The following is an 11142-nucleotide window of genomic DNA, read 5'->3' as shown; positions in this document are numbered from 1 at the left end:
CTGAGAAACAACAAGCATTAACAAATAAATCCACAATCTTCCGAATCTTCGAGATTAACTTGATGGCCTTTTGGAGGTAATTTGGTTGCACTTGTCTAGCACGCTGTAATTTGGAAATGAGAGGTTTTCAGTGTGAGTACTCATTTATTTCTACTCCTCACTGTGCGGGGCTGAAATGAAGGGAAAACAAACCTCTTCTGGTGTGACAAGGGCAGAGTGGATGTCTTTAACACGGTAACCCGCTGCGTTCCGCGCATAAAGAGAGCCCACTGGACATAATGTAAGTGGGGCGAACAACAGGCGCTGTTTTTATCGAACAGCCTAAATCAGAGCCCCTTTAAATAAAAAAAAAATTAAAAAAATTAAAAAAGGGGGGAGGAAAGTAGCGGTGAATGTACGCACCAGAGTAATCAAAATGAGAGGAAGGAGGTGGGGGAGCGGAGCGGATGGCCTTCAGTGGAATATTCTCGGCTGCTGATTAGAGAATCCATGTTAATGAGATTCACTGACAGTCTAATGCAGAGAGCAGCGTGCCCCCCGCTGTTGCTGTCTGCGTCGCCCCTTTTCTCTCAGTCGCCTTCCCCGACTCGTGTTTTGCTCTTTTCCGCCTGGAGCCGTGTTTTCGCTGGACCCAGACGTCGGGGCATCTTGGCCGCTTTCCACTGAATTCTGCACGATCACAGCCGAAGAGTTGTACCTTTAACATCACACACCTCTCCCAGCTCTTCAGTCTTCTGTTCCTGAGGGGCTTTAGCTTGGAGGAAGACGAGAACGCACGCACGCACACGCGTGAACACAAAGCACCTTGGGATTTGCGTATGTGTGGCGCCACGTGAACGGCAGCCAGATGGGCCACAATAACAGGGGTAATGACAAACGGCAGATTGCTGTTGGTTTTCCACGTAAAAGCGCCGCACCCCAGTCCTTCAGGTGCTGTCACTCAACACGAGGCTCCAGTGTGTGTCTTTAAGTGTGTGTCGTCTGTATATGTGTTGCCTCACCAGCAGCCGTATCCTTAGAGATCTTCTGGGGCTCAGTGGAAAACAGCACGGAGACAGTCAGGGACCCAGATGTTTTAGCTCAGTAAGCTGAAGGATGAGTTCATGGGGAGAACATCTGAGGCTTTCAGCTCTGTTGACCCTCGGAAGAAGCTCTTAATCCAGCCAGTTTGAGTAATATGTGTGCATATCCTTTTCATAAAGAGAAAAACTGAACTATTGTTCAAGTACTTTTGTGCAGCTAATCTGTGACCTAATTACTTTTTTGGCATGAGAGCACTTCAAACCAAAGATGGAAGAGCAGGACATTGGCCAGATGCAGAAACAGAAACAAATGTGTCGGAATGCCTGCGAGTGTGTAGACGACTGTGAGTGTGTAAGACAGAGCGAGAGATTAGATAGAGAGGGTGAAAGAGGTTCTTAAGGAAATAGTTGAGACTGTGATTGTGTACAGCAGGAAGAAGGAAGGAGGTGTTTGCAGCCAAAAGTCTAAAGTGGCCCTTATGAAGCTGAAGAGTGTCTCGGTGTGTGTTTTGTTGATCCTGTTTCAGCCCTGGTGCTAATGGACTCCCCCAAGGGCACAGACTTCCCTGCAGCCCTCGGTGTTGTGACAAAAAGCGAGGGGGGCTAGCAGAGGTCAGATGGAGGGATGGAGGACTGGGTTCTGCGTTTGCACTCCGGTCACATCCACCGAACTCCCCCAGCTGAGGAAAAACAACAGCTCAAACCACAAGAAAACACTGAAGAAAATGTCCCCCATGTGTGACTGTGCTCAGCCTCTGTTCGGACTGTACAGCTGCAGATTCTGCGGCCACATCTGGACATTATGATAACATTTTATGTGTAACATCTGAACTAAAGTGCATACACCTTTTTGTAGCGCTGGCAGATATTTGCGTGTTTATGCCTTATTTTCAGTTCTAGATAAAGGAGGCTGGCCCCACTTTGGTCAATTACGAACCCTCATGAGGACCAGGACCATACGAGAGAAAAAAAACACTAAACATGAAGGGAAACAGGCTGTGAATACAAAAAACTGTGCAAATACAAATAAGGAAGTCAAAATACTCTGAGAAAAATGCTACAAGATGACTTAGCTTGTAGACTTGGGGGAGTTGGGCTCCTTGCCGCCTTTCTCTGACGTTAAGATTATTTTGAGAAAGTGAACACATTTCTTTGCTCAGGCTGAGTGAATATTTGGTATCACAGAGGAGGAGGCTCTCCTCGGTCTGATGAGGCAGCAGGACAGAATGAGCTCATCTCTGAGGCAGCAAAGCTCTTTATCTTTTACAGTCAAAAACTACCCAATCGCACACCTTGTTTCTGAGGCCAATCACTCCACCAGTGGACAGAGGGGGTCATGCGAGACCAGTAAAGTGTTTTATGAGGGCATACCAGACAGACATGGGGGGAATGGGACGCAGGAACTCTGTCCTGTAAGGGCTGTTGGGGATAGTGAACTTCTATCTCAAGGCTATTAAAGGTCTTCCCAGCATGGAGACTGTCACAGCCTGGGGGTGAGGCAGGTTGCACCTGGGCTCAGGATACAGAAAGAAGCTTAACCCCTTCTCTGCTCAGCCCCATGTTTCCATCTCACCTCTTACAAATGCATTACTCAGTTTGCTCTCACAGACCTCACAGACTCTGAGCAGCAGACATTTTCAAATTGTGCCTCAGTTAAACGTGAACAAAGATGTGCAGTGCATGTCTTAGATGCAGCACGGCATGCTTTCCCCCTTTTAATCTAATGCCCTCTGAAAATACATTTCAATGAATCTGCTTTGAAATGACGTGGTCTTTATCAGACGCCATTCCACTGGGGCCCTAAGCTAAAAATTTGCAAAAGCTCATTCACGTAGTTCCAGCCTCTGGGCTAAGCTAAGAAGTGGAAGTGCGCACACTAGACACAGAGCTGGAGACAGTGTTGTGTCAGCTGGGTTCACTAATGTTAAAGCATAGGTCTTCAACAGTTTCAATAATTTATATTTATAAACAGCACTAGGCCGAGTTTAATGTAGAATACATAGTAGGTAGGGGGTCCCTACTTAATGTCTTCATCAGTTTGGGGGTCCTTGACTTGAAAAACCCCCCGTGTTAAAGAATAAAAGGAGTCATGTGATTCTAGTGGTGATTAATAGTGATTCAAGTCACTTTATTCAAATTTTCTCCCATAGTTAAGATAAGACTTACACCATTCACTTAGCTATTCAGTATTATTAATCGTCTCTACCTGCTCTTTCTCTTCTCACCCTTCTCTTTCTTTTATCACTCCCAGAGAGATTACTTTTTTTCACTTTGTACTGGGCGCCACTGTCGTCCTTAACTACTTTAAGTATGTCACACACCCGTGACGTGATTAAGAGTGTGTTGTGACAGTTGTGTTATCGGAGGGCCCCTTTCCACGTTGTCACTGCTGCAGTTTAGAGTTTGTCCCTCAAGGAGTTGCCAGCTGATTGCTGCGCATTTGAATTGCAAACAGAAACTGCTCATAGCTGAGTTTGTATATGTGGTGCCAATTTGTGAGATTTTGAAACATGTACACAGTCTAAGTCGACAATCATCTTTTTCCCGTTGGACCTCTCAAAAAAGCATCAGCGTTGTCTGCTACATGTGAACATACTGCTGACCTTCTGCCTTTATTATTGTGATGGTTCACATAGTAAAAGTGAGAATTTAGAGTACACTGTACCTTCTGTTTTAACTCATCAGGCAGCTGCAGGGATAAGTGAGCGCACTCGACATTTACTGACCCTCCCCGTCTCTGCTGACGGGCCTTTATGATGCACATGTGCCCTCACAAAAAAAGAGAAAGCCTGGGAAGAGAGCAGTCCAGTAAACCAGGATGTGATTAACTCCTCTGCAGGGAATAAGAGGTGGTGCTGTAGAGGCTGCATTCACACCTGACTGGGTTTTACTTTTCAAATTTAACTCACAATTTCCCCAGATTGCTCTCCTGCATCCCCTCTTCCAGAGAGCTGAGCCATTTACAGCCAGCTAGAGAGAATTTGTCGCTAGATTGACTTTGTCATTTTGATTCATGTGAGCCTCGCGCTGACTGTGTTATTCTGAGCCTGTTCTCCTGCCGCACCGGGCTTTCCTTCTCGATGTTATTAACTTAGCATCTTAGATGGTTCCTGTAAGAGATGAACAGTCACGAAGGGGAGGACTTGAAAATGATAAATTATTAGAGGAAAGTTTATTGTTTTTCTCACTTCCTAGACGTTTCTTTTTCTTACATTTGCTGCTAATTGAACTTTTGCTATCTTCAGTTTTGCTCCGCTGAGAGCAGGTGGGCAGATGCTGTCTTCTTTTCGCTCAAGAAGAGGAAAGTGCAGTGGATGCGTTTGGCGCGCGGCACATGGCACCAGTTAGTGGCCCATGATTGTACATGAAACAACCTCCTTTTCACCTTTTAGCTTTTCTGCTGATTCACGATTTCTCCAGCCATCTGATGAAATTTGCGTTCACACGAAATCTGGTGAAATATCAGCCTCAGCAACTTCATTTTCTCACATGACAGAATCGCTGGCACTGTGTGATGGCCCCGAGCATCTGTCTCGTGTGCAGCTAAATCATGTCGTAGCGTAAAGAAGATGAGGGAATATTCTTACATTCTGGAAATTAATATTATGAAGTTAGATAAGTCAGTTGATACTGTAGGGTAACTAGGCCGTAGTCTCTTACCCAGGGTTCTTCAACATTTTTTTAAGATCAAGGACCCCCAAACAGATGGCAAGATTAAGTAGGGATTCCCTACCTACTATGTGTTCTATATTAAACTCGGCCTACTGCTATTTGTAAATAAACATTATTATTATCAGGTTGCATTGAGTAGCTATCCAGATAATTGTCTGTTGCGGGCACCTGAACAGTCAATAATATGCGGCCTGGTGATTGGCTCAGCAGCGATAGGGGTGGGGCCTAAATGAGGTTTAGAATGACAGGTGTGGCGCTCTGTGTGAAATGGTGTGAGACAGCTCCTATATCACTCAGTGCATTTACATGCAGGTGGAAAAAAACGAATTATTGCCTTAATCTGACTATAACAGGAGAACTTAAGTGCATGTAAACACGATTGAGACACCCAGATAATGCGATTGAATCGGAGTTTTCATCGGATAATGCGTGTGCGCATGCTCCACGACCACTGCGCTGGCGTGTGACCCCGGAACAAAAACGTCCAAGAAAGCCAGTCGCAGAAGAAGAAGAAGAGAAACGGAGCCGTCTGAGGGATAGCGCGGATCTTACCTGCCCCAGAAGTAGCGTGAACATTACGTACAAGATTAAAAAATTTACTATTATCCGTCAGATTGTCGTTTCAAATGCCGGCCAGCCGCATGAACGACTCTTGTTTATTATATCGGGTAATAGGTCAACCCGGAAATCGGGACGTATTAACGTGGTATTAACCCGCAGAAAGGACACGCATCGCCACCTAGTGTGAAAGACGAGAACAGTTATTTGATTTTCTTGCACTGCATGTAAACTGGGACAAGGACTGTATCGAGAATGTCGAAATTTGAGCATAGCTCGATTAAACTCTGCATGTAAACGCACTGACTGAATGAGGGAAGTGCTGACTGAAAGATAATGTCTTCTGCCTCCATTTATCCCTTTTCTAAAATATACTGGGTTCATGTTAATGTGTATTTAAAGACATCTAAATTTGTGGGGGGAAATTGTGGGGAACATTTTAAAAAGTATATAAAAATGTCTTGTCAACCTAGGATTTCACGACCCCCCTGCAGCACCACCTCCAGACCTATACTAACTAGTAAAATGATCTTACCATGAAGTTTAGGAAACAGCCTGCCGCATAATCCACGTAAACATCAGCCCCCCAAACTATTACATAAATACTTGACATTACCACATCCATGTCATTCCCTCCCTTCTCTGTTATCTCTGTCCTTCCGCCAAATGTCCCCGCTGCGGTCTGGACTTCTACATCATGTGCTTTGTGGTTTCTGGATACAAAAGTGAAAGTGACAGTGCAGGACAGGAATTGTCCCCAGAGGGACATGACGTCCTTCTCCCTCAGCAGTGAGTCAGTCCTAAATGAAAACGTCTGCCCAAACATCCCCCGACAGAGAGGACAGGGCCTCAGCTCAAGCCTGACGGCGACTGGTTTCTCACTGTGATCAAGGGCCAAGATTATACGCAACAGTGCACCCATGTGATCTAAAAAAAAAAAAAAAAAAAATTTAAAAAACTTCAAGACCCCAAATATGCTGAAAATCCAGGTCCATCTGTAAGAAGAGACCATCATGTGAAACAGCTTTGACAGGGCAGTCTTCTCAACAGGTGCCATGAGTCTGGCTCAGAGCCACAGTCCAACAGTCTGCGGTGAGGGGGCAGACGTTGACGGCGGCAAAGCCATCGAATGTCGTTATAAATCACTCATGGAGGAGTTCAGCTTGCTCGTCTGCTTTATCGCACATGCAGTCGTGCTAGTGAACCTCAGAAGGCTGCGCTGTGATTGGAGGGAGAAATGATGGGCCTCTTGGTTAATGGGGAAAGCAACCGACGGTGGAAGCTAGTGTTTTTCTAGCTCATCTGGCTTAGATTAGAGCACGGCTGCACTCCACTGTCACAGTGAGGGAGAAGATAGAGGCATTAAGAGATGAAGAGAGCGTAGAGTGAGGAGCGAAGGGACCGAGGGGGGTAAAAAAACAATAATATAGGCAGAGAGCAGGAAGGAAAAAAGCATTTGTGGAGGGTTTTAGGATTTGTGATGAGCTCTGGCTCTGTCACCCGAGTGCTTAGCACGAGTCAGTCATAAACCCTTTAGATAGGCCCTGTGTAACAAAGAAGAAGGAAAAAGCTTTTAAGACAAGACCTTGAATGAAAGCAGAGGAGCTAGGCACGGGGGACAGAGCCAAGCGCTCGCTCCTGGCTCGTCCTTGTCCACTAAGAGCACACGGCCCCGCCGCGCGAAGATGACTTTCACCCTCCTCACCCTCAGATCTTCCTTCAGCCTCAACATCCGCTCCCTCCCCCAGTGCTAATACACTTGAGATGGGCCCCGAAAAGTGACAGTCACCCTGCTCCCAAGAGAACGAGATAAAACAGAGAACAAAAAGAGGGCGGGTGAGTATCCCTATCACTCGCTGCAGGTTAGCGCTGTTTACATGGTTTGCCAGCTTTGTCGTGTCATGGCGTACCTGCGCAGCCCCAGAAACAAGTTACAGACATGCTGGAACTAATTATTTCTTCCACTGACAACTGCGCAGGCAGCAATTTCAGAGCCAGCCGCTCCACCCATTTTAGGCTTTTGTCTTACTGTGTGTGTGCGAATGTGCATGTCAAAGCATCTGCAAATCAGTTTTTAGCTGAAAGACATTCTTTTAAGGGCCGTTTTCTGTCTGCACATATTTTGCACTTTCAAAGTGTGCTTACATGTTTGTGAGTTAATCCAGGCTTTCAGACAGTGAGCTGAGAGGAAGGATTCTGAGCACGTCAGTGTGTTTCAGCCTGCGTGCAGACAGGCTTTCTGGGTCAGGCTTAATTGACGACCTGTATTAATAACAGTGAGTGGCATGTGTGTCTCTGTGTGTGTTTACATGTGTGTGTTACTGTCCTGGATTTTTTTTTTTTGTCTCACTGTCCTTGCCCCCCTTACCCCCCAAAAAAAGAAAAGAAAGACACCACCTCTGACCCTATTCTTCTGTCCCCTGAGGTCCTTGCTATTTTTTGGGTGGGACACAGCACAGTGTGTGTGTGGGAATGTCCTGCTGTCTCTGCAGCCTGGCCGGCCTTCGTTCACACTCTTGTCTATTTTGTCTCTACATGGGGTCTCCCTCCCACTCACAGTGGAGTGGGGGAGGGTGGAGGTTGCAGTCTGAACAAATAACATCACCCCCCCAATGGGTAGACAACACAAAGCAGTGTCACGCAGCGGGCCAAGGTTTACAGCACACTTGGTTAAAAATCAATAGAAAAATTGTTTCAAATAACACAACCTCAAACGGTAGCAGGGACTGCAGGTTTTATGTCCATATAGCATTTACAGACATTTGTGCCCTTATATTCAGCTCTTTAAGTGGCATATTCAGTTTCCGCCATTCATCCAAGTCACTTCTTGAGCTCTATAGGACTGGTGTGGAGTTGGTCTTTAAATTCGTTGGTAACAGACACTAATGATGTGAGTTTCTGATACCCATGTAGTCTACACTGGTGTGAGACATTTATAGCTGTGCGGTCGTCAGTCAGGCTCGCTCTGACTAGTTAGTTGCCAGTTGGGTTCATTTCGGTTTTCACTTCCTGCTTCATAACAATGGTGAATTTACTCTGTTGCAGGATGTTAAGTGCATAGTGTATCAGGACGATCAGATAACAGTTTGCTATGAGGCACAACACCTCTACATTCAATCGGACAATCCTACAACCAATCAGAGCCTCCACAACGCTAAGATGATGTGTAAATCCACCCATTTGACAGAGCTGGCAGCATAATCTGCTCCCAACATAGCACCGTCAAACCAACTTTCCAGCACTATAAATTTGTGTGTGGGGAAGTTGGTCTGGCTTTCAGGCTAGCTCTCTCTAATCCTACCTACTCTGGTTTCTCCTTTTGAATAGGAAATACAGATAACTGCCACTTGCAACATAAGAACCAGGTGGCCACTTGCTGTGGTCTTGACAAGTGAAATGTAATGTCTTGTAGTGAAATGTATTGTACATTATATCATTGCACATTGTCTCAATTTTTGGAGAAAGCTAATTTTAAAGCTCCAAACAAAAAGGGAAACCATGGGAAGAATAACAAATTTATAACGCTCAAACCAGTGAAATTGAAGATCTAACGGGTCTAACACAGATTAACATGATTCATTTCCCAAATCCATGTAATTAAGTCCTCGAAGATGTATTATTTTGCTACATTAGGTGTGATCTGAACCATGAGGAGTGCTGTGGGGGTTACCATTCTTATATAAAAGCATACATGTTTTGGATGGCGGGGTTAGTTACACACAAAAAGTACTTCACTGTTTGTCTCAGCAGACATTCTTATTCAGTGTTGCTACAACACCTACAAACCAAAAACTAAAGCCCAACAAGAAAAAAAGTGCAGTTCCCATGTGTTTATTTGGAGAATTTAACAGGAAAGAAAAGAACTAAAAGAAAGTGAAATTAAGCCTTTGTGAAGATGGCGTGTACAAAGGGTTGATAGCAGTCAGTTGGTTCAGTCAGTCGTTGAACTATTTGCTACCGTGTCCATCTTCTTCTTCATCCCCATCCCTTTCTCTTTTTTTGGATCTTTCAGGGACTATACTGGAGGAAGGTGCTGACTCTGGGTGTTCTTCCTCAAAGTCACTGCTGAAGACAGTGTGAGGAACTGAATTGCTGCACCCGAATGCATTGCTGCTCATCCAGCTATCGCTCCCATTTTCCTTTTTCCAGCTCCTCCGGGATCCTCCAGCTTCTTGGCTTGAGGAAGGAGCTAACAATGGAGCTTCATGGTCAGTGCTGTTCTCAGTGTCACTTTCCCAGTCAGAGATGTCAGACACTTTGTTGTATCTTAACCACCCACTGGATGCTTCTCTAACTGGACCCAAGGAAGGCACTGGCGCTGGGTTTTCTTCCATAATGTTGTTGGCAATGTCACTGCTGGAGACGACGTTGGTAAGTTCAGAGGGGCATCTGAACTGCTGGCTGTTCATCTGGTCACTGTCTTCATCTTCTCCTCTAGACCTCCTCGTGGATCCTCCAAGAGCTTCATCCTCGCTGTCAGTGTCACTTTCTCTGTTGAAGATGTCAGGTGGTCCACAGTGTCTTAATCCCAGAGGATCAAGTTCATCATCAGCCTCTAAATCTTCATTCTCAGTGTCAAGATCTTCCACAGCAAAGACAACATTGTCATAGTTGGCATTGTCACGCTCAGCAATAATGTGCCTCAAATAGGCGGTGGCTTCGCGCTCCTGTCCATTCCTGACAACGAACCGCAGCCATGCGATCTCTTCTTCATTGAACTGGCCACTTTGTGCAATATCCTCCACCAAATCAAGCCGGCGGCGGCGTTCCTCTCCTGCAGAATCATTCACACAATTAAATTGGCCACTTTGAGCTTTTGTGTTACCTCTGACAAGTTAAATAAGGGGATATCAGTATTTAACTTTTTTTGTGTGTGAAATGAGGAGTTCTTTTCTTACCATCAAAGAAGTTTGTGTGGGATCCGTCTCCTCTGTCCATTTGAACTGAAAGGATAAAACATAAAAATCTCTTAAATATACATTATTATACAGTATACAGCATCATTCATATACAGGCTTGTCTACTTCATGAATGCTCAATTCACACTGGCTTTTCCATGCTTTGGGACTAATGGCTTCTTGAACCCTAGGCCTTTTTCCCAGACTCCAATGACATGTCAAAAATAAATTCAGTACATATGAGCGGCTTCAGGCTTTTTTTGTATAATAGGTAATACTTCACCTGTACTATGACTGATACTAATAAAGTGAAGCAGAGCCATTTTGGAGAGGTTTTTGTAGAAGGCTGTCTATGTACACTCTCCAAATGGGCTATTTTGGGCACATTTGGGGACCATCTGTATGCACAGCTATGCCCAGGAATGGGGGCGTCCAGATCCTAGAGCTTAAGGGCACCTCAGTGGTGTGTCTTTTCCTTTGCCCAGTTTGATGTCTACTCCTCGTCACAAGCCTATTTTTTAAACTTCAGTCCACTACGACCCCCAGTGATACTGTTTCAAGTCCAACCAGCAAATAAAGTGTTCACACCATACCAAGATCAGCTTTATTATCAACATGGCAACATGTCATTATAGTTATATAGCTTTGTGAAAAGGGTTAGTGTAATAATTAACCAGTGATTCAGTAATCTCCCTCTAGGAGAGTCATTTGTGAGTGTGTTTTGCGAGTGTTTATTCAGTAGCTATCTGCCTCTAGACTCACCTGAGTTTGAGATGACCGGTTGTTAGACCACAAGGAAAATTTTGCTTGTTTTTTTCACAGATACTCCAGAGTCGTTTGCAGTGTGGGATCTTGGTGAGTTCACTACTAAGTTCTAGGAATGAGTGTTCTGACAGCACTGTGACATCACACATGTTGGTTCCAGAACTTTAGAACTTCTCTCTCCACAATATGAAAAAAAAATCATTTCAAAATGATTTATGAATAATGCA

The 11142-nt window shown here is 44.9% G+C and overlaps 1 protein-coding gene across 1 annotated transcript; it reads right to left on the bottom strand.

Moving 5' to 3' along the window:
• Positions 1 to 9067: 9067 nt before the first annotated feature.
• LOC125015253 lies at positions 9068 to 11142 on the bottom strand. Its single transcript, XM_047596965.1, has 3 exons — positions 10913 to 11142; positions 10151 to 10195; positions 9068 to 10026 (listed from the first exon to the last, which is right to left on the bottom strand). The coding sequence occupies exons 2-3, from the start codon at positions 10188 to 10190 to the stop codon at positions 9200 to 9202; spliced, it is 867 nt and encodes a 288-aa protein (XP_047452921.1). The 5' UTR covers positions 10191 to 10195; positions 10913 to 11142; the 3' UTR covers positions 9068 to 9199.

Source organism: Mugil cephalus, chromosome 10, assembly GCF_022458985.1.
Source record: "Mugil cephalus isolate CIBA_MC_2020 chromosome 10, CIBA_Mcephalus_1.1, whole genome shotgun sequence".
Lineage (NCBI taxonomy): Eukaryota > Metazoa > Chordata > Actinopteri > Mugiliformes > Mugilidae > Mugil > Mugil cephalus.
The sequence above is the reverse complement of the archived record's forward strand: the minus strand, read 5'-3'. Positions and strand labels throughout refer to the sequence as shown.